The sequence below is a fragment of the Chrysemys picta genome, chromosome 11 (assembly GCF_011386835.1).
Source record: "Chrysemys picta bellii isolate R12L10 chromosome 11, ASM1138683v2, whole genome shotgun sequence".
NCBI lineage: Eukaryota > Metazoa > Chordata > Testudines > Emydidae > Chrysemys > Chrysemys picta.
In genome coordinates this window covers 10,597,631-10,625,416 of record NC_088801.1, presented here as the reverse complement: position 1 = coordinate 10,625,416, position 27,786 = coordinate 10,597,631, and the positions used below count along the sequence as shown (strand labels likewise).

Here is a 27,786-nt window from a genome sequence, read left to right as displayed (position 1 = left end):
GGCGAAAGCCCCATTACTTGGCACATTTAAAACTACTGTAGAGTGGACAGAACCCTAAGAAATAATCTGTAGGGAACAGTTCCACAGTGCTTGGAAAACAGACTGTACAATTTGATAGTTCTGTCCAATTTGTGACTTATATGATTCTATAAACTCAATTTATAAAGGTGTATTTTTATGCTGTCTTTTTAATACCATCTCTCTCTCACACACACACATACCCCTCTCTCTCACTTTTACACTACCATTTACCATATTGTACAATAGCTGAAGCCCAGGTTTACGCAGCTACTGAAAAAAGAAAGGTTATAACTGAGACAGACGAAGGTCACTTAAGAATGAGCCCAGTAAAATGAGCTAATTTCAGGGCTCACTGGCTTTTGTTTTCTCACTGTCATCTCTTTGTTGCCAATTTGTTTTGGGATGCTTTGGTGTTACTGTTTAAAAAAACAAAACAAAACAAAACAAAAAGCCACACTGCACTTGTGACCTGGATGGCTCTGAAGATTCTGAATAGCTTAGAAGATGGATTTTTTCACCTCTAGCTAACTGGCTAGAGTCCAGCCCAGATCAGTGGTGTCTAGAAGTCATTACCATCTGATGACTGCTTGGTGGGTGCTGTGAAATTAGTCTCAGTCCAGTGCTGATTGACAGTGAGCATGCAGTTTTCTTGGAATGTACGATGCTAGGATGGCTTTGACACTACAGTAATTTAAATAATATTAATAACAAAATGCTATAAGCAGGCCCCAGGTGTTTCATCCATTTCAGCCTTCAGTTCTTACATCTTGTGTAACTGTTGTTTCATATTATTTGTAGCACCCTCAATTTTCTAGACACTATCACATAGGAAGACGCAGACTCCAAGCTCTTCGATGCAGAGACTAATTCCACCGGCTGCCTACTTCAGATCTCAAATTTCCGGTCTTTTACAGCAAGACCTGCAGTGAGAGTGAACAGTCACTGTAAAATGCAATGTGTGCCCCTGATTGGAGGAGTCATAGTTTAATATCCAGCGGAATAGCTGCTGGGGAATTTGGCCTTTTCATTTGGAGATGTGCTAGTTGTTGGGGTTTTCTTTACAGCATCAGCATCGTGTGTAAAATATGTATATACAATTCATCATCAGAATCAAATACATAATAGTGATCGTTATTTATATTTATATAGTGTCTTTCATGCCAAAGTATCCCAAAGCAACAACCTTGTGTGAAAAACATAGTCACCCATTTCATCCACCACTAAAAATTAGTCCCTTCTCAAGTAGAACACAACAGCTCCCAGCAACACTACCCAGCTGTTTTGGACAGGCACTAGAAAGGTATTGGGTGAATATCAAGAAAAAATTCCTGCTAGTGACATCCGTTACAGTGTGGAATAATCTGTCAAGTTAAGTAGAGGAAGTGTTGTTGCCTGGGACACTTAAAACTAGACAGAACAAAGTGATGGAGAACGTATTGAAGGGATCGTCTTGCACTTGTTTAGCATAGGGATCATCCTGTACTGGGCAAGGGTTGAACTATATCCCCAAGGGATAGATTAGATGGCCTAACATTTCTTCGAACTCTCTAATATTCTGTTATTCTACAAATACTCTCTCTAGTTGAATCAGCTGAGGGCAGTTTTTTAAGCAGAAAGTAATTACCCAAAGGTTGGACAAAACAAGCTCATATGAAAGAGCTGCTCAAATAGGGATTGTTTTGTGCAGCCTTGGGGAAAATTGTAGGTTGTTTTCAGACCGGTGTATCTCGTTCATGACTCTTTCAAAGTCATTTGCTTCTGCACGCTTTCTTCTCGATAAATCCCATCGTAGCCTAGGTGTGAATCAGCAGCATTTTCTGGAGGTTGCCTATAACATATTCATTTTTCCTTGCCATTGAGAGCAGACACATTTCTTTCCCCTCCAGCTGCCCCTTCTGCTATCCTCCCAAGCCAGTAAATTGCAGGAATTCACTTCATTCTTAAGAGTATGAAATCTGACATTGCAAACTCAAAATGCAGAGGCAAAGTACCAGCCAAACGTGGCATCAGCATCCTGGCATTTTATGACACGGAGCAGTTGTAGGGAATAACACTTGAATGGGCAAATTTGCCAATGCTGTTTTTCAAAAGGACCTCTAACCCGTCTGCCTTTTTGCTTTGGGTGTGTTTGCTCCACACTGCAGTCTGCATTGTGTATAAGAGATGTTGTCTTTGTAGATTCCAAGGCCAGAAGTGACCATTGGGATCATCTAGTCAGCCCTCCTGTATAACACAGGCCATAGAACTCGGCCAAAATATGCTCTAGGAATTTTCTATTATGGCTAAGGCCTTCTGAGTTTTGGAAATGGGTTGTGTTTCAACATCCAGACAAATACACTCCCTACTGAGGAATTCCTTCTTGCGATCCCTCTGGTTAGGACTTGTGTAGTTATCTGCATTTCTTTGTGGGTGACTGATTCCAAATCTGGTAGTCAAAGGCACACTGACTTTCTGTTTTTATTAGAGGTCAGTTTTGCTTGGCATGGTGACAGGAGTTTTTAATAGTGTTTATGGAGCAATGCTGCTGCTCTTTTTTTTTTAATAACCTGTTTTACTGATGCAAACGTAAATCCAGATTTAATCAGAATTTTCTCAGGATAGCATTAATCTTCAAATCTGAATAAATGCAATGTTGTTTTATTTCATGTCTTTAATAAAAAACAAACCATACCCAGGAACAAATTGTCCCTAAGAAATGATGGAAAGGGATGTCTGGGAGTAAGAAATGCAATAGTTTCTTGCGTAGATTGTGAGAGGCCATAATCTATAAAGCCACAATCAGTTATGGAGATATTGAAAATGTTGGGGCCCAAGTGGAAAGTCACAAAGATAAAGCCAATTCAAGGTCTGTGGCGTGGAAAGGGAAATAAGCCAAAATTGCCGACAGAAGTCATGCATCTATTCACTATTACTTTCAAATAAGTTAGATGTGTTTTGGCTTTTAAATGGCCTGGAAGGTAGTTTAATTTCAGAAGTCATTTTCATGTGTCAGGCTTTAATTTATGTGATTAAAACACAACATGTACAAAGTGGAAATCACTGAAGCTGGTGGTGTGTAGGTGATAAACTTCACATACACACTTCTCTGTCTTTGTGTTCTGACACCATGCACCAAACTATTGAACCTCATCTATCCACTCTAAATGCTATGATCACCCTACCCACTGTGGTCTAGGAGCAGTACCTTACTCAGTAAGTAGTTCCATTGATTACTCGAGGGCTAAAGTCCTACTCCAAATGAATAATGGGTGAAAAATCTGGCTCCGAATGTGTTGCATTGTTTGGCAGAAAAATGAAGTTGCAACTTGACCAGCATCTGACTGCAACAGCTCAGTTCCGGTCCACTTGTCTGTTCAGTGGGAAAGATAATGGATTTGCACAGATCACAGGCCCATCTCTATGGGTTTAAATTTGTTAATGTATTGAAATTACAGGGATTGTTTGGGTTGGTTTTTCTTTTTAATCTTACTTTCATAAGCCGTGAACATCCTTTGATTCTGACTCTGCTCTCTTCACGCCATCTGGTTTTAGGGAAGACAAAAGTCCACTCTCCTTTGCATGAGTTATTGAGACTGTCAGGGATTATGATGTGGTTGGCTGGAAGCTAATATGATTATTTGTTTCATTCATACCCTCTGCAGGTTAATGTTAATGGGACAATAAGCTAAACTTGTCAGGAAATGCCAGTCTGCCAAACACAGTCTTTAGGATCACACCTAATCAACAGCAATAATACCACCTTATTGCTTACAAAATGCTGTCCTCTTTGCATTAGAATATCAGGGTTGGAAGGGATCTCAGGAGGTCATCTAGTCCAACCCCCTGCTCAAAGCAGGACCAATCCCCAACTAAATCTGCCCCCCCAAGAACTCATAACCCTGGGTTTAGCAGGCCAATGCTCAAACCACTAAGTCATCCATCCCCCCCCACCCCCCCCCAGGCTGCTCTGTGTTTGAAACCTATTAATATGGACTCCTAACATCTCAAAGCAAAGGTCAGTACTGTAACGCAAAAGATTCTGGCTCTTATCTCCTTCTATGACTTCAGGTTCTTTATCAGTCCCCAGTCTTCCTTAAACCAAAGGAATAACATAAACAAGGTCCACCCACCCTGGGCTTAATAAAAGTCTTGCGTCCCTCCTGTGTTTTTTTCCTCAGCAATCTGCTCCTTGTTCCAGAGAGTAGCTGCAGGACTGCTTCCCTGGGCCTTTCTTCACCCTAGTAGTCTCGGAGATTGGCATGAAACGTAACCTCTGCCACTCTATAGCCCCTTGGCTTTCTTCAGTCTTGTTTCTCTCCTCATTCCCTGCCCTTTATACAGGACAGTATCCACAGGGCTGTTCCCCTGAACCTTCCTTCCTGGACTCTTTTCCCTACTGCAGGAACTATTGTGAAAGACTATCCCTTCCTGGCAGTTTTCTGTGCAGACACTCCTGCCCTGCAGCTCTTTATAAGGAGCACCAACCTGTTGCTCAGCTGAATCTGATTAGTGAACAGGGCTAGCTGGCCCCAGGCCTGTGGCCCTTAAAGGTCATGCCAGCCTGTTACACCCTCTCCCACCTTCCAGAATTAGTTGCATTTACTCACAGAGAAAAGAGAAAGGGAGTGAGAAAGAGGAAAACGGAAATAGAGAGGAAGGGCATGGGGAAAGCAAGAGCATTGTGATGAATTGCTGGAGAGCCTTAGCTGAATATCTATTAGTATAAATGCCATGTGGTTGCTTTGGGACTCTTGGTACAGAAGAGCACGTTTGCTTGTTGTCTCTCCCATGATAATCAGAAGAGAGGACAGAAGTTACAGTAATTCTTGCTTTCCTTTGGCCTGTCAAAGCCTAATCTCTTGAGTCTGCTCTATTGATTTTAAAAGCTCTGTTTATTACACAGTCTAAAGCTTTTATCTGTCAGGGAAAACTGACCAAAAGATGGAGTCATCTTGTGCCATTAGCACATTAGAGGCTGGATTGGAAACTTTTGAACTGCAGACTTTTAAACTTTAATGAAGATTTTAAGGGAGAAATTGTTCACTCCGTAAACAAGAGTTCCCAAGTGCCCATGTCACTGAGTGGGCTGCTGCTTCTGCTTTGCACTGCACATTGGAATACCTAAGGAGGGAGAGGAATCCCGGTGGGCTAGTCTGTATTCCACCCTGGCTCCAGGGCCCACTGGGGAGATTTGTTGATGGCTCCTTCACTGCCATGTACCTGGCACGGTTCACGACTTCCCCCAATACCTGTTCCTTCTGTGGCGAGAGGGAGACCCTGGCACACGTTTATATCAAGTGTGCCTGGTTGCAACCCCTCTTCCGGCTCCTCCAGAACTTACTCCTCTGATTCTGGTTGCACTTCTCCCCACATCTCCTGATTTACATACACCCTGTCCATGGCCCCACAGAGTCGCAAGACCTCCTCGTCAGCCTCTTCTGGACCATGGCCGAAGTGTCCATCCACTATACCTGGAGCAGGAAGCTAGATGGGGGGGAAGGAGTGTTCTGCGACTGCGGGGCCTACTTCCAATCCTCCCTCAAGTCACGTCTCTGGGTAGAGTTCCTCTGGGTCACCTCCACTGGCTCCCTAGTTGCTTTCCAAGAGCAGTGGGTGGTGTCCGGGCTTCTGTGCATGGTGTCCCCCTCTGGATCCCTGCTTTTATACCTGTGACCTTCACTCCCGTCCCTGTTTTTTCATCTTCATTTGTCCCCTGAACTTATTTGAAGCCTGGGTCCAGTGGCTCCTCCCCTGGGGTTAAGGGGAGGGGCCTTTAGATGTGTGTGGGCACAAACATCCCCAGTGCTTCAATAGGTGCACATTGGAATAGACATTCCCTTTAAGAAACAACTGTGTTCACAGGTCAGACATTTTTCTGGGTCATTTAACTCTTATTTTGGGACAGTCTGTGGTAAAATTCATTCCCCTAAAACCAAAGCCCACAACAGCAACAACAAAGTGACTCTGAAGGGCCTCCTCATTTTCATTGCTCTGCGAGAGAAAAATTCTCCTGCGGTGGTCTGCACAGAGATGGTTGGCCACACAATGCTGGCTTCTCCTCCTTGTTTTCAGATGCTAAACAGCATCTTAAGGATGTAAAAATTCACAAATACTTTCCCAATAAGCCGCCACTGCTGCATGGACCTTATGTGATTGGGAATGGGGATGGGGGGCTGGCCCATGGTAATTATGGAATAAGGAGAGGAGACAGATAGTGAGTGGTGAGGAATGGGGAGGGAGATGGAGCCTGAGTGATGGGGGGGTGGGGTGGGAGAACGACAGAGCCTGGGCAATTGAGGAGTGGGGACAGGAGGCAGGGTAATTAGAAGGGGAGGTCGATCAGTTGAGGAAAGGAGATAGGAGGCCGGGCCTGGGTGGTGGGGAATGGGGCCAGGAGGCCGGGCCTGGGTGGTGGGGAATGGGGCCAGGAGGCAGGGAAATTTTTTCTGTTGACTGTAGTGGGCTGTGGATCAAATCCTACTTGCTGATTCCCCACCTGGAACCTTAATCCTCTGTCTGTGTTATCCTAACTCATTGCTGTGGGGATTATTGTGTTGTTCGACAACTGACAGTCCCCTGGCTCCAGAACAGCAGGCATCAGGTGAACTCTTAAGGAGGAGATCCTATTTTCATGCAAATGTCCTCGGTGAGTGAAAGTAGAGAGCGAGCGACAAAATACCCTGTTCAGGAGATACCAGCAGAATTGTTTCTAAATTGGCGGTTTTCAGTATATGCCAGTAGGCACCAGATAAGACATTTATTGCAAGCCAATGAACTAAAGTGAATCACTATTGATACAAATACCCTGTCGTCGTAAACCGAGCCCAGTAGCTGTACATGGAGAGGTATTTTCCTGACTCAGTGAACATGTTGCAATTATTAATCGGCATGAGGGGTCCTGGTGCAGGGGGTGGCTTTGCTGTCAGCAACATCTTACTCTTCATGCACATCCCACCCTTTGGGACTTCATCAAGTAAGTCAGTGGGCAACACCATCAGCATTAATGTAATCACTATTGCCTGCTGTGCTCTGGAAGGCCCACAGTGAGAGTTTCCGGGGGCGGGGACTAATGGATTGATTCCCTGGCAGTTTGTTGCTTCAATGGGAGTTGTGATGGCAAGGGGTAGGGAGGAGATGATATTGTATAATTTGCTCCTTGAGGCGGTTTTAATCCGTCATTTTAAGAATCTACATACTGTTTGCTATTAAAGAGTCTCCATACGGGATGAGATCCTGGCCCCATTGAAGCCAGTGGTAAAAGTCCCATTGACTTCAGTAGCATCAGGATTTCACTCTTGAGTTTCTTTGGGGGCAGGGACCTGTCTCACTATGTGCTTGTACAGTGCATAGCACAATGGGGCCCCGATCCTGATTGGAGGCTTTTGGGCAGTACCAAAATGTAACTGCTACATGATAATATTTGTAAGTAGTTACCACATGTATTTCCTGTTCTAAATACAGGGAAATACTGTGGTGTCTTAGCGACCATGGAGTGGCAAATACTGATTTACTAATGGTGACTATTGTATAGATATTATTGATCCTTAACATTTATATTATGGTAACATACAGAGGCCTCAACCAAATCAGGGTTCCCGTTTTTCTATGCACTGCACATATAGCACATGACGGTCCCTACGTCAGAGTCTACAGTCTAGAAGGTGTCTAATTTTTTTTTGTTTTTATTGCATACATTGTCATTTTCTCAATACAATGTATGTAGCACTTTGGGGTGTGTATATATGTACAGTATAATTCCAGTTATCAAAATTCCCTTTATCCGAAAATCCTAGTTATCCAAAGCCACAGTGTCCCTCCCATGTAGCCCGATGTTAGTTACTAGCACTTCTGTTTGTCTGAAAGCCTGTTTATCTGAAGTATTTGGATGTCCCCAGCCCATTCAGATAAATGGGGATGTACTGTGTATAGGGGTAGAGGGGTGAGTGTGTGTGTGTGTGTGTGTGTGTGTGTGTATGTATACATACATACATGCATATGTGTGTGTGTATGTATTGAGTGTGTGTGTTTATATTATTCATAAAATAGGAATATATTTTTCAAAACTCTAAATGAAATGCGGATTTGAAAGTATTTACTTAACACATTAGCCAGACATCGTCTCTTGCTGTATTGTGCATTGTAATGCTCTTTCCATTTATAAAAAGAAAAAAATGAAGCAACTTGTGTGTAAGTAAATATATTTCTCTTTAACTTAAATTGTATCACTGTCAGTTGATGGGTTTCTTACAAGAATTGAACCAGATGGGTTCTGAATTTTGAAGTGAAGTTGACAGCACAGCTGTGTTGTTTTTAGATCTCAGTTGGTCATGGGAGCCAGTCTTGAGATGGGGAAATGTCTTGTTCTTTATGATTATTATTAAATTATACCATGTATGTTCTGCTAACCAAATAGAGTCCAGTTCTCATGTAAGTGACAGAGAGAGGCAAATGACACTTTGTTCTATTCATGTTCCAGAGGCCAGTGAGTGCGCACCTCGCACAAGAGATAGCTCTCGTTAACACACACCGTGTCAGCCTTTTGCCAAGGCCCGTAGGCACCGGTCCTGTGATTCAGTTACTGATTGCCCATCAGCTGTGGGGGTTAGCGAGAGAGGCAAGAGAATGGCAGGCTGTGATTCACTGTGTGCACCATTAAGGGTCTGTGACTTGCTGCTCTCAGCCAAGAGCAGCACATTAGCTACATGACATACGGAATAATAGTACCAGCAAAGTGGTCAGTGCCTAACTGGGATATATTGCAGCCTGCAGAGTGGCTGTGGGCTGCAGCACAGAACATATGGAGATTATTTTCTGAATTTATGCAGCACATGTTTTCCTGTCAATTAAATTCAGAGAAAATGAGTATTTATAATAGGGTGTTGCTCACAATAGCCATCCCTGTTACGAATTACAATGACTGCCTCTGTTTGCTGAGTGTCTAGTGGACCAGCTTTATACAGTCTGAAGCAACCACATGTGCTCCGTCTCAAGGTCTGGAAGGATGAGCAGAGATCTGTACAGTTATATGCAGGATTCTTTTGTTCTTCTTCTCTGTGTTTTTCTCGCTTCCTCCAGAAACCACGCAGTTCCCTCCTGAAGTGCTGGGGTTACCTAGAGGTCTGAGCATATGCCATGCATCTTCCCAGTCTCTGCATTTGCTCAGTGACTATGTACTGTCCTAGAGAGGAGCTGCTGCCTTTGAAGTGCAAAAGGCAGACAAGCACTTCCTATGAAAATGAATTCTACCCCATACTGTGGATTAGAACAGGATGGGCAGCCAAAACAGTAGGATGGGACTCTTTAGCCAGAATAGTAAGCACCGCAGCACATATGTACCCTTCAATGTCCTTGGGCTAGAAGTCTTTTTCTACGTTACAGCCCAGCCCTTTACTACTTTGGGCTGGATGAGAATTATCTATACCTTTTCCTCAGGTATTTTTAAGCAGTTTAAGGAAAACATAATGGAGAATCATTGTAACTTGTTCACTAAATCTCTCCTTTAAAACAACCAAGAGACAGCATTGCTTGCTGTTTACCAGGTTTAAATCTTTAGTGAAACAGACGCCCTTCTGCACCATATGAGCAAATCAGAGAGTTGTTAAGTAATAAAAACCAGTACCAGAGAGCAAAAGAATCAAGTGTTTGCGTTTGGGCAAATTGCTTTGGAATCAGTAGGACTAGTGCTGCATCCAAGTGTTTTCAGCTGTGCTTGAGGGACATCCTTTTTCATTTGTAGCTGATTATGGTCTAATAGGATTTCAAAGATTTCTGGGTGGGAATACTTCACATCTCATTTCATTTGATTTTTTTCCTGATGTTTCACTTATCATACTGATACCTACCCTTGGAATGAATCTCATTATCTTCCTTTTTAGTTGCCTGAACTGGATTTTTCCTGTTGGTCCCATGCTACCATTTAATTGGCATTTCTGAAATCTTTTGGGGATTTCAGAAAGAGCCAAGCAGCAGTTTGCATGATAGCAAAGCATGGATCACTGAAATAAAGAAATGATGTTACAAATCCTTTTAGTTTGGGTCCTCCCTCTTCTTTCTCCCTGACTTGTACGTATTCTCTGTGGCTTGTGCGATTACGTTTTCATAATGAAAATTAAGGACTTGAAAGGAATCCACGAGAGGAGTAACCAGCACAGCCCAAGATGGACCAGTCTCATCACTGACCTTTGCTGTCCAGTGATGGTGGCTGCCATAGTTATTTTCCTTTAGCAGCTCATAGGATGGGAACACACACATAGCTGTAAATGTGGGTTTGGCAGGAGAATGAAGGCACCAGTATTCAGAGCAGCCAAAGGCTCAGAAATAATGTTCTGCTGTGACTCTTCCAAACTGACATCTTGATGTTGGGATTATAAATGAAATCATTGTTCTGACAAAGGCCAAGACTAATAGAAAGCCTTTATTACTGGCCCATTGGCTAATTCTGCTTGTCTAACCCCTTTGCATGGACATAGTGTTAGCAAACATGCTCACAGAGGATGCTTTGTGTGAGATCTGGCCCGGTGAAGGATTACTAGGGGGCACAAGGATATCTCAATGACAAGTGTTCTTTGACTAAAATTTGCAATCCCGCTCCCCCCTCTCCCCCAGGCCTCAAAAGAGAGTGACTGGGTTTTTAATCTACAGTTTGTATGAGTGATATTTGCTTTGTGTCCTATCACTCCTGTTATTCAACTGTTCTCTCGTTGCAAGCAGGTGAAGTACTGCCTAAAAGAAATTGTTTCTTCTGCTGAGGTTCAGTGCAGTTGACAGCTGTCATATAGAAGCACTACACTTTAATATAGGTTCCAATCTTAAAGAGCTCTAATCTGTTCTCTTTCCTCACACAGGGAATGTCTAGGAGCCAGGGACCCATACTGTGGCTGGGATAACAAACAGAAACGATGCACCACCATTGAGGACAGCTCCAACATGAGCCTATGGACTCAGAATATTACTGAGTGCCCGGTAAGTGGAAATTAAAACAGAAGAGGTAGAAGAGTGTGTGTGTGTGTGTGTGTGAGAGAGAGAGCGCATTATAGTCAGCGTATTGCTCAGTACTTACATTTCTATGCTCTAGGATCTCTGAATCCTGCTGTGGGCTTTCTAAACCCCCAGTTAAGTCAGAGCAGCCTCAAAGCTGCTTTAATTTATGCACTACTTCTCTCGGCTCTCTGTGGGAAATGAGAATAGCTGAAGTGCCGTGCTCTCTGGCCCTGCCCAGCATGTCCCAACTCATCTCTGACACACACCTTATGTGAGGGACTGGGAGGCAAGAGCTGGCATAGAGCTCTTGTGACAACTCTGTGCTGGCCAGAGAAACTCCTTGTGCTGGGCTATATTCTATTGGAGAAGCAGAAAGAGGCTGAACATAAACAGAGAATCAGGCCGCGCGCATGTGTGTGTGTGTGTGTGTGTGTGTGTATAAGGGGGGGGGAGAATACTAGAGTGGGGGGAGCATAAAGAAGGAGATTGTGATGGGGGTGTATGTTAAAGTGGAGAGAATTTTATATGTATGTGTAGGCGCAAGTAGAAGGAAAGGGTGATGGTGTGTGTGTGTGTGTGTGTGTGTGTGTGTGTGTGTGTGTGTGTGTGTGTGTGTGTGATGAAATTGTAACCCTCCACTCATCTGAGTAGGATTCAAACACGGTTTAAGGCACTCAAGGGAACACTTTTCTGTTCTTATCGTGGTCTCTGAAATGTCATTGCAACAAAGCAGCAAACTGGCTGACTTTCTGCCTACCATATCCAGTTCATGGCTGCAGTCTTTGAAAGCTGCATGGCCAAGTTAATTCCTGCTGCTTGAACCATATCTGTAAGATTGCAGGAAAGAGAACTACTCTGATTACCTTGCAATGTGGAAAATAAAAGATTTCTCTTCAACCTCCATTGTTATCTAATGCCATTTAGTGTGCTAATGCGGCTAAATACAGCAGGCTGAGAAGGGGCTGGGTGGGTTATATCTTCAATATGCTATTTATGTCTGGAGGTGCTGGGATATTTATTTCTCTTATCTATCTATCTTCTCAGAAGATTTCCCAGAAAATACTAGTCATTACTTCAATCCATCCTCCGCTTGGCAGGCTTAAGTCTTTCACCACTGGATTCAGAGGCTTGTGTGTTTATAACCCTCTAGTGTGGTGCTTCCTGATTGCACAAGCTGTTATCTCATCCGGTTTGATGCCTGTGTCTGTTGATAGGTGTGTGAGGTGTTAATCCTCTAGTTCCAACACATCCGCCATGGCAGAACAGTGGGGAACGTGCAATTCCAGATCATTGTTTCAAGGTTATAAAAGCTGCACAGAATATTCAGGAGCATTCTGAATATTGTGTGCTCCTAGGGACATTCATTTCACCTTTGCGTTAGCATTTAATATGCATATAGTTTTAGTTTGGGGTTTTTTATTATTAATATATTAATTTTCATCAATATAGTACTTTTCATTCCAAGTACTTTAAAAACCACATACATTACAGAAATAACTTCCTCTCGCTCTTCCCCCTCCCCCCCCCCCCACTGAAATATATCAATCTCTGATGTGGAATGGAACAGCTGATTTAAGGCCCTGATTCAGCAATGTATTAGGGTTACCATACGTCCGATTTTCCCGGACATGTCCGGCTTTTTGGTCCTCAAATCCCCGTCCGGGGGGAATTGCCAAAAAGCCGAACATGTCCGGGAAAATGCCAGCATCCCTGCCCCAGTCCCCTGCTTACCTGCGTGCTCCAGCAGGCTGCGAGCTGCAGGCGTATTCCCCTCTGCGGCGGTGGCTGCTGCTGCTCCCCCCCAGATGCCTCAGCTCTGTGCAGCTGAAGAGCGGAGCTGCCCGAGTGCTACCGGCTTCACGGTTTGCCGGGCAGCCCCCAGACCTCCAAACCCTGCGCTCCCGGGCTCCAGCTGCGCTGGCGAAGCGCCCGGCCGGGGGTGCAGAGGGTCTGGAGGTCTGGGGGCTGCCCGGCAAACCGTGAAGCCGGTAGCGCTCGGGCAGCTGTTTCGCGTGGCTGGGAGGGAGGAGGGGGAATGCGGGGCGCTCAGGGGAGGGGGCGGAGTTGGGGCGGGGACTTTGGGGAAGGGGCGGAGTTGGGGGTGGGTCCGGGGCGGGGACTTTGGGGAAGGGGCAGAGTTGGGAAGGGGCGGGGCCGGGGCCCCGTGGAGTGTCCTCTTTTTTAAAACCTTAAATATGGTAACCCTAAATGTATGGAAGCATACACCCAACTTTAAGTGCATGGTAAACACCTTGCTCAGAAGGGACCGAACATTACAGTAAGCAGAAAAATGTTTTACCCATTTAAAATGCAGTGGCATGTAGGTAAATAGAATGCAGTGACCCAACTCAGAATTTGGCTGGGACACTGAAGTTAACAGGCCTGCCCTTGTGAAGAATGCCTGTCCGTTATCTCTTTTGCTTTACTTCCTGCGTCTTGGAGAATCCAGATTTTTATCTTATTGGGTTTCAGGTACTTGATCCATAGTATTCTATTAAGTACTATCCAAGGAACTATATAAATAAACATTTTTATTAATCATAAATTATGCACACTGCGTTAAAAGAATGTCATTCAAGTTGCAAATCAAACACTCAAAAGATAGAAAATACCATAATTAAAGTTGCCGGTGCAGCATTAATTCAGCCTCTTTGCGTGTATGCATTATGGTAGTCTTTAATTACATGATCACGCACTAGTTCTTCCACAGGACCGCTGCCTGATTCACTGTATTGTATGGTCAGTGCTCGTTTAATGAGCAACTGTTCAATATTTTGTTTTCTCCTCATTGTTCAATGCATAGCACATGCTTTTTTCACTGCACCCTATTCAACTTCTGCTCTAGAGAGAGAATGATTAACTTCCTCAGGAGCTTTTCTGTGGCACTTATCCCTGGAGGATCTGAGTGCTACACTAATGCCTTTACTTTCACAAAATATCTGTGAAGAAAGGGATGATATTATCCCCATTTTACAGATGGGGCATAGAGGCAGAGAAAGTCCTGCTCTGTCCTCCCAGCATGGATACAATCTTCATGGAATTCCGCTTCTAAAATCTAAGAAGTCTCTATTGAGCTTGTGCAAACTGTGATTTTTTTCAAAGGCTTATAACTTGGCCAAATTTGGGACAGCAAAAGGCACATCCCTGATTCACCTCTCTGCCAAATTTCAAACCCCTGTTCCAAATCATGGGGACACTAGAGCTGTTGAAAGAAAAAGACATCAGACATTTTTAACATAGGGAAAACAATGTGTTTCTCCCTAACCTTGCTCTAAGAAATGGCTGAAATTAAAAAATCAGCCTGAAGCGGAAACCTGTCATGGAAAACCAGCCAAAACCAAATGGCTGAGTCTGGCAAAGCTATATGGAACTGAAAACGGGGTCTTATAATGAAAAATGTTGGGCAGCATTAATATTAGGTGGTGCAGCGGGTGAAGCTTCCCCTGAAGGAGGCTAGCTCCCTGTCCCACCCGTGGTCCCCCACTCTGCCCCCCGCCGCCACTCCCTGCGTTCCTCCTTTCCTCTGCCCCCCATGAAGCTCCCTGCATCCCTCCTTTCCACCCCCCTTCCCCATGCTGCTGCTCTCCACTTCCCTCCTCTCCTCCACACGCTCCCTCCCCTGCGAGGTCCCTCCCTGCTCACACTCTCAGCATCCTTTCTCTCCTCCACCCTCCTCCCCCACCGCCCGTGAGCAGCGGGTGGGAGGGGGTAAAGGAGAGGAGGGATGCAGGGCGGTGGGGGCCTTGCGGGGTAGGGGAGGTGGAGGAGAGGATGGACGTGGCGCGCAATGGGGGCCCTCCTGGGGAGGGTGGAATGGAGGAGAAGAGGGACTCCACAGAAAGCAGGGGGCGGGGCTTGGGGAAGGGGCGGAGCAGAGTCAGGAAGAGACTGGGTACAAGTGAGGCCACTATGGCCCAGGTGTCTCGCGGCGGCAGCTGCATCAGGGGAGTCTAGGCCTATTATACTTGCCAACTATGGTGGTGCTACCATCCCCACCTGTAATATTTGAGTATACATTAAAATTATCTGCTCTGCATAAAAACAGGTCAGTCTGGATTTTTAGCTTGGATTCTGAGCACTGATGCTTTTGGGCCTGTTTCTGCATTCCTTGAACTCAGTGAGACATTTAAGTTGTGCGAGCAGTGGAGGATTGGACCCTTCTGCATATGTGGGTATATTTATGATTAACAAGGAGTCTCTTATTTGATCGTGTAATAATTTCAAAGGTGTATTTGATTACAGAGGTTTTAAAATGTATCTCGTTTATATGATGGCTACAAAGGAGCCACCACGGAGACCTGTTCTGGAAAAGATCAATGCATGGTTTTTTATCCAAATTCCCGAGCTTGCTCTTTTCAAAATGTCACTACAAACTTAAGGATGGAATAATAATCCATATGTAATTTCTTAAAAAAAAACTTCCCACACTTGCAACGTGACATGTTTATAAATCTCAACATTTCAGCCATTTTGTTTATTTATTTAAATGTTGGGTTGTTTCCCAGTACCAATTATGAGCCAATAATTATTTATCAGCTTTTTATTTTTATAAACGGAAGCAACGGGCCATATCATACCATTGATTTCTAAGCAGAACTCCTCATGGAAATCAGCAAAGGCTTCTGGCTTAAAAATGAACAGCATGATCCACTATTTGGATTTTTACTTTTGAAAAGCAAGAAAAGAAAAAATGATAATCCAGAATCAAATGTTCGAAAGTAGCTCTCTTAATTTTCTAATTTTGTAACACCCACGCTGTATTAATTTTACGTCTGTATTTAAAATCACAAAATCAACCAAAAATAAATAATGTCCTCCTTTGGGACATCTTGCCTGGTAACCTTCAACCCAGAATGAATTTTTGCTGCTGAATGACAATGTGTTGAAAACAAAGGTTTGCAACAGATGCTTGAAACCCCTTAGCCACAATATGACGAGCACAGTAACAGATCTAAATTACTTCCATGTCATTGCTGCGGGTTGCTGAGGCTGTTAGATGGACTGAGGGGGATGATGACAGCTCTCAAAAGTGCCTAGTTAAAGCTTAACATAAGGCCAGACGGGGGAGGAGGAGTGAGAGAGTTCTACTCCCGATTCTACAATTGACTCAGTGTGTGGCCTCAGACATGTCACTTAACCTTTTTGTGCCTCAGTTTCCTCATCTGTAGCGCTGAGGAAAAGATGTGAACGTCACCGGGTAGTGACGGCTAGTTCAGAATGATCGTAGAGCTCTTTGAAGCTGTAGAGGGATAAACATTAAGCATGACAATGTTGGTTTTGTTTGCGGCTGTATCTGGCTCAGTACTTGGGCCCGAGATGTTAGCCAGGGCCCCAGTCTATTCCGTTCTTATCATTCTTGGAATGAGACACAAAGACCAATTTCCATCTTGTCTTTATTGGCAGTTTCACTATAGCTGCAGGGTTTTGTGCAGGACCGTATTCCTTGCATACCTCATGAGAAAGGGCAGGAACCAGGGGCAGCTGGAGGTGCAGTTGCTGGGTGGCAGAGGAGGCATGAGGCACTTCCTTCCATGTGCCCCTGCACTCCTGCCTGAGTGGCACTGCTGTTGCCTCCGTCCCTCTCTGCTGCTCCGGAAGCAGGGAGCAGCCAGAGGAGAGAGGTGCAGAGGTTGTCAGTTTCCGAGAGCCGACCCTGTGGCTGGGTGTTGTGGGAATGGGGCCAGGGGTTGGGATTGGGTCTGGAAGTACAAATGTCACAGGAGATGCCTGACACATGGCGAGTCTGTTTCCTTTCACTTTGACCATATTGCAGAAGCACAGTTCTGGAACAGCTCCAGGTGACATGTCCCACCACAGAGCCCTTCAGGTTTGGCTGTCTCTGTGGAAGCTGTAAGGGAGTTGTAGGCTCAAGACAACACACAAATTGCACATCCTCAGGAAGTGGCGTTGGGAACCCAATGGATCTCACTGGCACCTCTAGGGCCTCTACACTTCCTCCCATAGCTGGCTAGGGTGCCACACTGCCTCCCCTATAGGCAACCGGGCTCCGCAAACTCATTTCTCTTCCGCAAGGCCCTTGGCTTCACTTTGCACTAGAATTCTGTGACCTTACGCCTGTGCATCACATAGGAGCGTCTGTGAGATGGGCAACTTCCTGTAGCAAAAGAAAGAGAGCGAGAGGGGTGGGAGGGGATAGGAATGGTTGTAGAATTAATTTCAATAGGAAGATTGTTTAAGTAATTGTGCCTGGATTTTTTGTTTTTGTTTTGTTTTGTTTTGTTTTAAGTATAAATCATGACCAACATGCAAGGTTATTTTTCTTTTGTAGGATAATTTAGCGATCCTGAAAGCATGAGACTAACAGCAAGCCAGGCATCGCATGAGCAGATACGGACACCCCACCTCTCACACATCTCAATCCCAGCCTGAAACTTCCCCTTATTCCAGTTTTTTGCACTTGCATGATTACCCTGATCTTTTATTATTATTATTTATTATTTATTTGTGTTGTAATGCCTGGAATCCCCGAGTCACAGAGCAGGAGGCCAGAGTGCTAGGTGCTGTACAAACACAGAATGAAAAGACAGCAGTTACCCCAAAGCTGAATATATTTGAGTTTTCTGGAGATGAGTGACACAGCCTACTAGATAAGGCATTGGACTGGCCACAGGAGACCTGTGCTCTATTCCTTGCTTTCCCATTAACCTGCTGTATGACCTCGAGCAAGTCATTTCACTTACCTCTGTGTGTCTGTTTCATCTCCCCTCCTCTGCCTATGTTATCTAAATAGATTGGAAGCTGCTTGGGACAGGGGCTGTCTCCTGCAGTGGGGCTCTGAGCTCAGCTGGATGCTACAGTAATATAAATAGTAAATAATAAATTTGACGGCAATAGTCTCAAACATTGCAGCAGTACTTTAGTAAACGGTGGAGTTTTGGACTGTGAACACGGGAAGACAGTGGTTAGGCTGCTAGTGGGCAGTACCTACTGCCTATCATGCTGCGCAATATTGTCTCATTGCTCACTTGTACTCCCCGTCTGTCCATATCCACCTGTTGTCTCTTGTCTTCTCCTCAGATGGTAAGCTCCTTGGGGCAGGGACTGTGTCTTTGTTCTGTGCTTGCACAAGACCTAGCACAGTGGGCTCCTGGTCCATGACTCAGCTTCCCAGGTGCTAGGGTAAGACAAATAAATAACGATAACAACAAAATGTGGTGGTGTTTTAAAGGCTGAGGCGGTGTGAGATGATATCTGAAGGTGTGGCAGTTTTGTGAGAGAGGCAGACAATGCTCTTCTGGGATGCGGTAGTAGCCTGAGGGAGCTTTGCTGCTTGTATACGCATGTTAGGTATGCAGGGTGGAATTCTGAGGGTAAATATTGGCTCAGCATAGTCTGAAAATAACCCCAGCTTTTGAATCCCGCTCACAGGCACAGACAGCTCCTGTCTAAGCTGCATCTTAATCCTCTCAGCAGCTTTGTTTGCCATGTCTATTGTGGTGCTGTCTCCAGTAATGTAAACTCTCTGTAGTCACTTCTTTTTTTTCTTTTCTTTTTTTTTAAATTAGGTGAAAAACCTGACGACAAATGGGAGACTGGGGCCCTGGTCCCCGTGGCAACCATGTGAGCATTCGGATGGGGACAGCACAGGCTCTTGTATGTGCAGGTCACGGTCCTGTGACAGCCCTCGCCCTCGCTGCGGGGGTCGCGGCTGCGAAGGGGCCAGGATCGAGATTGCAAATTGCTCAAGGTACTGCTGCATGGCTGGGAAGGGAACAGGGTGGTTCCTAAATGTCTGGTCTCCTCACCTATGTTTCCACTGGTATCGTCTTGTCTCTGGGCCACATTTGGCCCACGGGGTAAGTGGGAGCAACTCCAGTTAAAGTCAATAGGAGCTGCAGGGACTCGGCTCCTCTGAAAAACAGGCTGAATGTGTGTCAAGTGAGGCCCCCAAAAACTGAGAGGCCTCCAAGTGAGCGGATGTATTGGAAAATGTTGGACTTAGCCTCTCTGGGGCTCACTTTCCCCCTGCTGTACAGTGGGAATAGTGAGACGACAGTGCAGTGGCAGGAGGCTTATTTAGGTAACGACTGAACAGTGCTGTGAAGATTAAAATGTGCTAAGCACACTAGTGTTGTGTTTCTGGCCTTGGAAGTGTGGCCAAATGGAAGGGGCTGAGAGACAGTATATTGCATGGGAGAGTTCAGGTGCCTCCTTTGTGTGCCGGGGTCCCTGAGTTAGTGAACCATCAGCATCACGCCACGTAGGGGATTGGTGCCGGCTGGCGGCATGAGACAAGGGCAGACCTAGGAAAGCGTCCCTATTCAGGACAGGACTTGCTTATGTCTCATTGCAATCAGTGGGACTTAATCGTGGATTTAAAGTGAAGCTTGTGCTTAAGTGCTGCCCTAATTAGGGTGACCAGATGTCCCGATTTTATAGGGACAGTCCCGATTTTTGGGTCTTTTTCTTATATAGGCTTCTATTACTCCCCACCCCCTGTCCCGATTTTTCACACTTGCTGTCTGGTCACCCTAGCCCTAATAGAGCTCGGTTTAGGCCTGTGTTTGAGTGCTTTCCTGAATCGGGATCCTATATAGCTTTAATCTACCTCAGCCCCTCTTTAAACACTCCTCAGACTGAGTAGGCCTCACCTCCTTGTGCTGCCTACCCAGCAGAGCCAGCCATTCCTGCCACTGCTCTGCTGCCTGGTATTGAGGTGACCCTTTCTGTCCGTGACTGATGTCAGGCCCACTAGAGGGACAAGCATTTCAGGATCGCTCACGTTATAGGCTCTGGTCCAGCGGGAACAGTGGTGGGAACAGCCTGTAAGAAGTGGCTGAAATACATATTCCATCATAAAACATAGGAAGGCAGCAGGGTTTGAAAAATAGGGACATCTGGTCATCCTACATCCACGTAAGCCCTAGAATTTCCTTTAATTGACTTCATATGCCATTGGGATGTTTCCTCAGAGAGAAAGCAGGATGTTTAAAGATGAGTTTTATTAGAAAGCAGGAGTTGGAAATCTGAAAATGGAAACTTTTTGTTGCCATTGAGACTCCTCTCCACTTGGAATACAAATCACCTGATGGCAGGAAGTGTTATTTTTATGAGGAATATTTTTTGTATATATTTTCTTTTCCTGCTACAACAGCAACAAAAATCCTCCTTGTAGTGTTTTTCCCTTTTAAGATTTTGCGTAAAACCTCTCCTACTGGATTGAGGACTGGCAGGTGAGAGGTGGGTTAAAACATGGAAGAGTAAGATTTTCATGTAAAAGGATCTTTCATTCCTTCACCTATATGGGGAGGAGGGGATATCCAGCACTGTTCTGAAGTCAGGCTGCTCAGAGAAGGTAAGAGCTGATAACGAACACAAAAAAGTTCAGGGCAACTTGGGTTTTAACTTTCATCCTGTACCATGATTGGTGCCAGGCTAAAACGCACGTGTTGCCAGCAGTGTTATTAGTTCAGTAAAGGTTTTGAAAAGTAACATCTGTTTTCCAGCTCAGCTTTCGAGCATGGCTGTAACAGGAGAGCACCTGAGTCGTTTCTTTAGTAGACATCAGAAAGTGGCATTTTTTACAAAATGAGATTACTGGACTAGAAACAGGAACACATTGATATGAGGTCTTCAGGGAGAGAGATAGTTGCCTATCTGGTGGCTCAGTCTGAGATGAGAATCTGTGGCACATGAAAGACCGTAATCTAATTCTTCTGTCCCCTGGTCTTATTGAGATTTATGATCTAGTAGTGTTACCAACCCCTATCATACATCAGGCCCCCAAAATTGTGATTGGGGTTAAAAATCATGAGATTTTTTTTAAATTAATAAATGTTGGGGTTTTTTATTTGCCAAATATCACAGGATTCGTGATAAAATCCTGAGTTAGCAACGCAAGTTATAGCAAATCTGTAGTGTCAGCGTGCCCTCGATGGAGAGGGGTAGTTTTCCCAACTCCTGGGCATTGTCAGAGTTGGTTTTGTGGACCCACCACACCTGAATCCCATTTAGTGGGAGGACCAGTTCATGCAATGGGGGTTGGGTTTTAACATGCAAATGTTGGGGTCTGCTGTTGTGTGAGCATGTTGACTAGAGGAGGAAGGTAAAGAGATATTGGAGGGGATTGGTCAATGAGACTTGCAGAGGAATGGGATTGAAGGGAAAGGGAAATCATCAACAGTAACATCACAGAAAACTCAGAGAATCCGCAGGTGGGACTTTCAAATTGTCCAGCATTGGCTTAACTCTGCTTTGTTTGAAGTCAATGGGAGCTTTGCCATCAACTTCAGTGGGAACGGAGTTAGGCCAAGGTTGAATGCTTCTGAAAATCTCAGTCCTAACTTGGGGCCTATCGCTTGGGTCTGGCTGAAGTGAAGTGAGCCTTTTTAGAACTAATGTATCCCAGTGATTTAGTGGAGCTGCCCCTTAGGAACTTTACAGCCTAAGCCTTTGAGTATAGCATGAAACTGGAAGAATTGTAATTAACCCAAATAGCCTGTTTTCTCATCTGCCCCCTCCCTTTTCTCTGTCAGAAATGGAGCTTGGACACCCTGGTCCGCCTGGGCCCAGTGCAGCACCTCCTGTGGGATTGGCTTTCAGGTCCGTCAGAGATCGTGCAGCAACCCTGCTCCGCGGTATGGGGGCAGGGTCTGTGTGGGACAGAGCAGAGAAGAGCGGTAAGAGGCATTCACAGCCCAAACACTAAAGGGTGTTTCATCCAGGGCAGTGCATTCACTTTCAAGGTTATAAATATGTAGCAGCGGGAAGGATGGGTCTGAAGTTAACGTAGATGAAACGCTAAGAGCTAGTGTTAATGCAGTGTTAGGGCTGATCAGTCAAGCACATAGAAGTGAGGGAATTCCAGAATTAAGATGCATTAGCTCACCCACATTGACCATCCTCTATATTGTAACAAAGCTGAGAAAATCTAAGGCCTTGTCTAGACTAGTGGGGTGGGTCGACATAAGTTACGCTACTCCAGCTACATAAATAACGTAGCTTAGGTTGACTTAACGCGGTGTCTTCACTGCGTTGTGTCGACGGGAGATGCTCTCCCGCCGGCTTACTTTACTCTTCTCGGGGAGCTGGAGTACCAGAGTTGGCCGGAGAGCGCTCTGCCATCGATTTCACTAGACCCGCTAAATCGACACTCAGCAGCGTTGATCTCCCTGGTAGTGAAGACAAGCCCTAAGACTTCAGTTACCACCGTGCTGCATGCCATGATTTCTCAGAACTTCGCCGTAGTAGCAGGGATAGAACTGACATCTTCTTGCCCCAAACACAGATGATCCTATCTCTTGTGCTAAAAGAGAATCTCTATTAGCAGTATAACGCCTAGGATACTCAGTTGAGCAGTTCTGATTCCACCCACTAGAGGGCAGTGGTGTACATACACTCTAGTCAGCGTACACATCAGTTGCACCTTAATTACAACTCCAATTCACTCCGTTAGGTCAGTGTTAATGGTAATTATGTGCGAAAAAGAAAGGACCCAGTTTGACTTTCAGATCTTAGGTTGAGTTTGCAGGGTTGGGCATGAGAAAAAACTGTTTTTACTTGAAAACTGAGGAAATCTGATCTGGAATCAGTGAAAGACAATAAATTTGGAATGCACAATACGTTTTCCACAGAATCACTTCTCAGAGTCCAGCCACTCTTTAAGCAAATGCTTTAAAGTATCCCCATGTGGTTTCTAGCTTTGACATTTCATTAAAGGCCATTTCTACTTGGCTGCAGATTTTTGCTGGTCTCTTGAGTAGTGACTTAAGACAGGTTTCTCTGTGTTTTTCACTGTGCAAAGGGTAATTCATTTCACTTTCTTGACTCTGGACATCTTCATGTTTGGCTTGATTTGTGGCCATTCAAAAGGAACTTTAAAGACTGCATGTCAGTTGTGCTCTAAGTTTAAAGACTGAAGTGATTAAAATTCAGATGGAGTTTGATTCAGAAGTTGAACAAAAATGATGTTCCCTTTTTAAAAGGAAACATGAAACAACATTAATCTGCTTTTAGGTACAGCCCAACTTCAAACACTAGTTACCTGTGTTCCAAACATCAATAAAGGTGGGATTTTCAAAAGAGCAGTTTGTCATAGGGTTGCCAAGTGTCTGGTTTTCGACCAGAACCCTGGGTTGTAAAGGGGCCCTGGCGACTCTGGTCAGCACTGCTGACCGGGCCACTAAAAGTCTGGTTGGCAGCGTAGCGGAACTAAGACAGGCTCCCTGCTTGCCCTGGTTCCGCACAGCTCTCCGAAGCGGACGGCATGTCCAGCTCCTAGGTGCAGGGGCGGCCATGAGGGGTCCATGCGCTGCCCCCACTCTGAGCACCAGCTCCACAGCTCCCCATTGGTCGGGAACTGTGGCCAATGGGAGTTGCAGGGGCAACGCCTGTAGGTGCGGGCAGCGTGCAGAGCGCCCTGGCCCCTCTGCCTAGGAGTTGGACATGCCAGCTGCTTCCAGGAACTGCGTGGAACCAGGGCAGGTAGGGAGCCTGCCTTAATCCTGTTGTGCCGCCGATGGGGAGCCGCCTGAGGCAAGCGCTGCCCAGCTGCAGCCTGCACCCTGAACCCCCTTCCCTGAACCCCCCTCCTGCAGCCCAACCCCCTGCCCAAGGTCAGAACCCCCTCCTGTACCCTAACTCCCTCCCAGAGCCTGCACCCTCACCCGCTCCCGCACCCCAACCCCCTGCTCCAGTTCTGAGCCCCCTTCTGCACTCCATACCCCTCATCCCTGGCCCCACCCCAGAGTCCACACCCCCAGCCAGCACCTTCATCCCCACCCACACCCCAACCCCCTGCTCCAGCCCTGAGCCTGCTCCCACACCCTGAACCCCTCATTTCTGGCCCCAGCCAGAGCCCTCGCCCCCTCCTACACCCCAAACCCCTGCCCCAGCCCGGTGAAAGTGAGTGAGAGTGGGGGAGAGCGAGAAACAGAGGGAGGGGGGATGGAGTGAGTGGGAGTGTGGCCTCAGAGAAGAGGCGGGGCAGGAGCGGGGCAAGGGTATTTAGTTTTGTGCGATTCGAAAGTTTATCAAGGGCTCAGCACCTGTAACTGGGGACAGATTGAAGCGCTCCCCTCCCATTTAGGCACCTAAAATAAGGACCAGATTTCCAGAATGCTCAGCACCCAGCGTCTGCCATTATGACACATGTGGGCTGGGGGTATGGCTTTTTTGAAAATCTATCAGATTGATTTTGCTATCCAAAGGAGAGCTGAACTCTTTTGAAAATGTGCCCCTGACTGTGGGTGCCGAGCTTGTTAGCAAATCTCCCCCTAAATGGTTAACCACCTTGGGTGAAGTGCCAAGTGTGAAATTCACTCCTGTGTGGCATGCCAGCAAAGCCCACACTTCCCTTGAGTTTGACTTCGGTGGCACATGAATTTCACCCAAAACGTATGTAATGGCTGTGATCCTGCTTTGGGGGTGGCATTTAAAGCCCATATCCCTCTGTCCTTCGGATGCCTCTAGTAAGTGACAGGGATTCTCTGATGTGCTTTGCCCACACTCTTTCAGATTCTGCAACGAGAACAGTCCATGCCCATTACCAATATTTTGGTCTTCGTGGGGCCCCTGGAATAAATGTAGTGCGAATTGTGGTGGAGGGATACATTCCAGGCAGAGGTCCTGCGAGAATGGCAACACCTGCCCGGGCTGCGCTGTGGTATGTATTATTTACTGGCATTGTATTCAGCCTACAAGGGAGCTCGTGTTTATTTTTTCATTTTTTGTGCTAGTAAAAAATGCCAGGAGCAACTTCTGCTAGGCGAGATGGGGAGAATGGTAGGTCAGTGGATTCATTCTATATTGGGAGGTAGCCAAAGCTCATGGAACTTGATTCCGGGGTGGAGGGAGGGAGGGGTATCTTTACACTGACATCAGTTGGCTTTCGATCAGGCCTTTTGCCCTCGCTTGTCTGGGAAACTGAGAGCGTTCCAGCAGTTTTTTTTCCTTTACATCTCACTCCCGTGGAGGAGCCTCCTGCAGTTAGCGGGAGCCCTGCACATACCACAGAAATGGGCCTCACGCGCATTTGACAATAGAAGGTGTATTTAATCAGCCTGCCGGTGATGCACTGGTTAACATTTCCATTGTATTTCTCCGCAGTTTGTCAGCTGATGGGTGCACACTATTTTGAATTAGTTTGTTTTAGAAAGGTTTTTCTTTATGAAGGATTTTCCTATGTGTAAGCAGATTTGATCAGGGACCTCTGATGTTGTTCACAAGCCATTTGGCATCTACTCTAGAGTCATATAAAGTCCTGAAGCAGGAATATTCTTATCCCCTTGCCAGAAGGAATTCCCTTATTCGTTTTAAAAAACAGGAACTCAGTGTTATTCATTGGAATTCATCCTGTAACATGGTGGTGATGGGGTTGTCAGAATCCAGGACCACCATGTTATCCACCCATACAGAACCTCTACAAATGTCAGTAGGAACTCAGACCTAGACTGAGGACCTATATGGCCCATCGCCCTCACCGTGTATGTCAGAAACCCAAATCAAAAGAGAGGTTTTCTAAAAGCCTCTTCAGAAGTAAACAGTGCCACGACTGGAATATAAAGTGCTGGAGATTGGGCTAATGCTTTTACTTCAATGATGGGCCATGCGCTTCTGTAGATTTAACTTTCAGGATTGTCCCACTGCTGTTCACAGCCAGAGATTTACTATTGGTATAATTTATTTCATTTATTACTTGCATTGTGGCCCTGCCCAAAATGTGTTAGGCACTGTCCAAATGTGTGCAAAGACCTGTTCCCTGCTCCGAAGAGCTTGCAATCGGCAAAGAAACAAAAACAAAGAAAGGAGACATAGGCCACAAGTCAGTGAGTGAAATTCATCCCATGCCGAAGACCTGTATGAGGCCTCTGCACCAGTTAACTCCCAGTTAATCCCTCTGGATCATGCTGTCCTTCTGCATGGGGGTGAATTGTATCTGGAGCACTCAGGGTGATGCAGGTGCATGCCTTCTTAGAGCCATGTGTTTTCGTGCTGGTTTCTTGAGTGTAAAGGAATTCCTGCCTCTTAGCTGTGCTGCAGACGTGTTATAGTCATTAAGCTCATCCCTAAGCAAGTTGGGAGTAACGAGAAGTGATTTTCCTGGTTGGTAGGAATACAAGACCTGCAATCCAGAGGGCTGCCCAGAGGTGCGCAGAAACACGCCCTGGACCCCCTGGATGCCCGTGAACCTCACCCAGAATGGAGCCCGCCAAGAACAGCGCTTCCGCTACACCTGCCGCGCCCAGCTGGCTGATCCTCACGAGCTGCAGTTTGGGAGGAAGAAGACGGAGAGTCGGTTCTGCCCCAATGACGGCTCGGCGGTTTGTGATACCGACTGTACGTCCCGCCGGCTCGCCCAGAGCCCGAGGCCAAGCTCTGCTTTGCATCCTTTGTGGTGGTGAAAGGGGGGCGCAGTCAGGAATAAACGCTGACCTGTGCTCTGACACCATCACATACTGCAGGGATGGCAAGAGTCTCTAGACCCAACTGTCACTGGCCCTAGCATGGGAGCACCAGGCAGGGAGGCTGCAAGGAGCATTTGTTCCCCTGCACTCAAGGGGACACAGTCTTAATCCCTGTGCTTATGGGAGTGTAGTGACTGCTTCCTCCTAGTGCCCGCAGGGGGCTGAGATGCTGCAGGTGGGGGTGTAGCCTCACCCGTTCTCTCTAGCGGGGAGGGACATCCCGAGGTGTGGCATGTACGCTCCCACTGCGTGTTCTGCAGGCCCAAGGGGAAAGCACAAATCCTCCTGGTGCTGCCTATGGGGCAGAGAACTTCTGTGCTGCCTGTGGCACAGGTCAGTGCTTTTCAGGCCCAGTCTGGCCCTCGTCAGTTTGTTGCCCCTGTGATATTGCGGGTTTGGTTTTTCACTTCATTGGGTTTGCACAGGGAAACCAGATTGCTCCCTTGCATTTCCCTTTCGGTTTCACTCTGGAGCAGTCGAGCCACGCTGTTGGCACTGGGTTTCCAGCACCGCTGGGGGATGCAGTTTCCACAGAATTCCTCCCCAGAGCCTGAATATGGAATGAGTTTGTTTCCAAGCCAAAGCCCTGCCCCAAAATTAACACTTTTGTGTCTTATTTGTGCTTCTTGAAGCTCTAGTTGACGATCTTCTAAAGACTGGTAAGACCTCTGCACGGATTATCAATGGGGGCTGGTCCTTTTGGGGGGCCTGGTCATCGTGTTCCAGGGACTGTGAATTGGGCTTTCGGATCCGGAAGAGAACATGCACAAACCCAGAGCCGAAAAATGGTGGCCTCCCCTGCGTGGGGTCAGCAATGGAATACCAAGATTGTAACCCACATCCCTGCCCAGGTAAAAATAATTTCTTTCCGCCACAAAATTATGTGCTCTTCTCATGAAGACTCAATAATTCTAAATGTCTGTTTTTAACTTGTATCACTTTTTTGAAGGTATTTAAATAAGCTTTGGGCAGCCTGTGATACATGCACACTTCAGTGCTATGCCTTATGCCCTCTGTCGTCCCTAGAGAGCGACGTACCAACATGCTCTAGAGAGCAGCACTGTAGCTTAATTTCCATTTTTCTAGCCACTAGAGGGTGACTAACACACACTTGTGCAGGCATAGTGCTCCATCCAACAGAGGGCAGTGTGGTGCCCTTACCCCGGTGAGAGGACAACAAATGTGGGTTACTACTGCATAGAGATGCTTGTTGTGGCAATTTTTGTGTGTGAACACTTCCCGCCTCTCCTGCTTATGTACTGTATTCACCATGGGCATTTCCTCCTGACATCACTTAGCATTTCCTGCACGGCCAGCAGGGAGTATTCGTGCCAGGTTACCTGGTTTTCGAGTTTGTCCTCGTGTTTTTGTTGCACTTCTG

General features: G+C 46.1%; 1 protein-coding gene across 8 annotated transcripts in view; it reads left to right on the top strand.

The window, feature by feature from the left end:
- SEMA5B (semaphorin 5B) overlaps positions 1-27,786 on the top strand; it is a 345,985-nt gene that overhangs the window by 283,112 nt on the left and 35,087 nt on the right. For all 8 annotated transcript variants that reach the window (XM_005279803.4, XM_005279806.4, XM_065561488.1 and 5 more), the window contains 6 exons: positions 10,845-10,962; positions 18,507-18,688; positions 21,477-21,620; positions 24,457-24,604; positions 26,052-26,277; positions 27,038-27,256. In XM_005279803.4, the coding sequence (XP_005279860.1) occupies positions 10,845-10,962; positions 18,507-18,688; positions 21,477-21,620; positions 24,457-24,604; positions 26,052-26,277; positions 27,038-27,256 (1,037 nt within the window). The remainder of the gene's footprint in view (positions 1-10,844; positions 10,963-18,506; positions 18,689-21,476; positions 21,621-24,456; positions 24,605-26,051; positions 26,278-27,037; positions 27,257-27,786) is intronic.